The sequence below is a fragment of the Eurypyga helias genome, unplaced genomic scaffold (genome assembly GCF_000690775.1).
Source record: "Eurypyga helias isolate BGI_N326 unplaced genomic scaffold, ASM69077v1 scaffold16251, whole genome shotgun sequence".
In the NCBI taxonomy this organism is placed as follows: Eukaryota; Metazoa; Chordata; class Aves; order Eurypygiformes; family Eurypygidae; genus Eurypyga; species Eurypyga helias.
In genome coordinates this window covers 472-2625 of record NW_010231659.1, presented here as the reverse complement: position 1 = coordinate 2625, position 2154 = coordinate 472, and the positions used below count along the sequence as shown (strand labels likewise).

The 2154-nt window shown below is 55.9% G+C and overlaps 1 protein-coding gene across 1 annotated transcript; it reads left to right on the top strand.

Annotated features, from left to right (window-relative positions):
- Window positions 1-1258: 1258 nt before the first annotated feature.
- HS3ST4 (heparan sulfate (glucosamine) 3-O-sulfotransferase 4) lies at window positions 1259-1883 on the top strand (the record flags this gene model as incomplete). Its single annotated transcript, XM_010161166.1, has 1 exon — window positions 1259-1883. A coding segment is annotated over one exon (625 nt), but the record flags the coding sequence as incomplete, so codon positions are not given.
- Window positions 1884-2154: the final 271 nt, after the last annotated feature.

Here is a 2154-nt window from a genome sequence, read left to right as displayed (position 1 = left end):
CGCGAGCCAGCGTGTTGAGCAGGCCCCAGGCAGCGCTGCCAGGCGGATCGAGCCGGGCCCTGCCCGACAGCCCCTTCTGCCTGCAGAGCTCAGCTGCGTAATTCCCGAAATGGCTTTCCTGGGTGTTTGGCGTCAGTGTCGCTGCGGTTGCCCAAGGTGCTCTTAGAGAACCATTTCCAGCCTATCCACGTTGTTTCTTCACCATGTGTTTGTACTAAAAATAGTTGCCAAGTGAAGGGATAATCCTGCCAGGCCCTGAGCATCCCCATCTCTGCTCTCCCGGAGCAGCAATGCCGCTCCTCCTCCGGCCTCCCGGGCCAAACGGACCCCTTTGTGTGGGTGTGCCGAGGCACCAGCCCTTGAAAGCTCCAGAGGGGAGCCCCACGGGGCTGGGGCTGGCCGTGGGCGCGGGGGTTGTGCAGGGGCCGCTGCCCTCCAGCCTCTCCTGCTCCCGGCAGCCGAGCAGGCCTGAGAGGCTGCCGTGCTCCTGCAGGGACATCGTTTAATACCTTCCGGCTCGCTGTGATAATCTTTAACTGGGGGCAGCTGGGACAAGCGTTTACCTCTTCATTTTCTTAGATATAAATGCTATCTCACCGCAGTTTCATTTTACAATATGGTAATATGCTATCCAGGAAAGTCTTACTACATGCTAATTTATCCAGTAGGCAAATTCCTTTTGGCTAATAAAAGTGCTTGCACAGGAAGCTCAAAACCCAGCAGCAATTAATTATTGACAGAGCATGTGAATTAGAGATAAAAGAAAAGTCATTCTTTCTCACACACAAGATAGTAAATAAATTTAATTATTGTACTAGAAGCAAGGGATCTTATTCTGTATTAAGTTTTATTAGCCGAGACATTTAAAAGCATGTCATCATAACAAAAAGGTCTTGTGTAATCCTAACTGCAGCGCTCTGGTACGCGGCTCTGAAGTGAATAGGCTTAATTGAGCAAATGGAAGCAGCTGGCTGGCGGAGCAGACAGGTATCGTACAGCTTTATTGTCAATTAGCTGTTGTCTACATATGCTGACGGCGACCCAGCAGTATAACGCGGTACCGGGGCTGATCTCACGCTTCAGGTGCCCACCACGTCCAGGGGCTGAGAAGAAACAAGGCCGGCAGTGCTTGGGTCCGCAAGGCCCGTGCGTGCGGCAGCATCCCCCCTCCGGCACATCCCGCCAGCACCGGATGGGGCAGGGGGGCACCGAGGTGTCCCGGCCCCTTGCTAACCACCCCTCCTCTGCTTCTGCACAGGAACGTGATGCCCAAGACGCTGGATGGCCAGATCACCATGGCGACGAACACCAGCAACGAGGCTCCGCGGCGCATCCACTCCATGGCCAAGGACACGAAGCTGATCGTGGTGGTGAGGAACCCCGTCACCCGCGCCATCTCGGACTACACGCAGACCCTCTCCAAGAAGCCGGAGATCCCCACCTTTGAGGTGCTGGCCTTCAAGAACCGGACCCTGGGGCTGATTGACGCCTCCTGGAGCGCCATCCGCATCGGGATCTATGCCCTGCACTTGGAGAACTGGCTCCAGTACTTCCCCCTCTCCCAGATCCACTTTGTCAGTGGTGAGCGGCTCATCACTGACCCGGCCGGGGAGATGGCCAAGGTCCAGGACTTCCTGGGCCTCAAGAGGATTGTGACAGAGAAACATTTTTATTTTAATAAAACCAAGGGTTTCCCCTGTCTGAAGAAGCCGGAGGACAGCAGTGCTCCACGCTGCTTGGGCAAGTCCAAGGGTCGAACTCACCCCAGAATAGACCCAGATGTCATCCACAGACTGCGGAAGTTTTACAAACCCTTCAATGTCATGTTTTACCAAATGACGGGCCAAGACTTCCAGTGGGAGCAGGAAGAAAGTGATAAGTAGGGCCGTGAAATCAGGAAAAAAGCTCTGCTCTTCTGAGATGCAAACCATCGTTTGAGACCCGGAACTCGCTCGGGGTTAGAGGCTCGGCCCCGCGAGCGCAGGACCCTTGCGCTGTCAGGGTGGCAGCCAGAGCCGCCCCGTTTCCAGCTCTGGAACCTTAGTGGCACGTCACCTCGGGTGGCACTTGGCTCTCCCCCAGGACGCCGAGAGATCAGGGAGCGGGTGAGAGGAGGCGGCAGCGGGAGTGGGGCTCATCGGGGCCATGGGATGT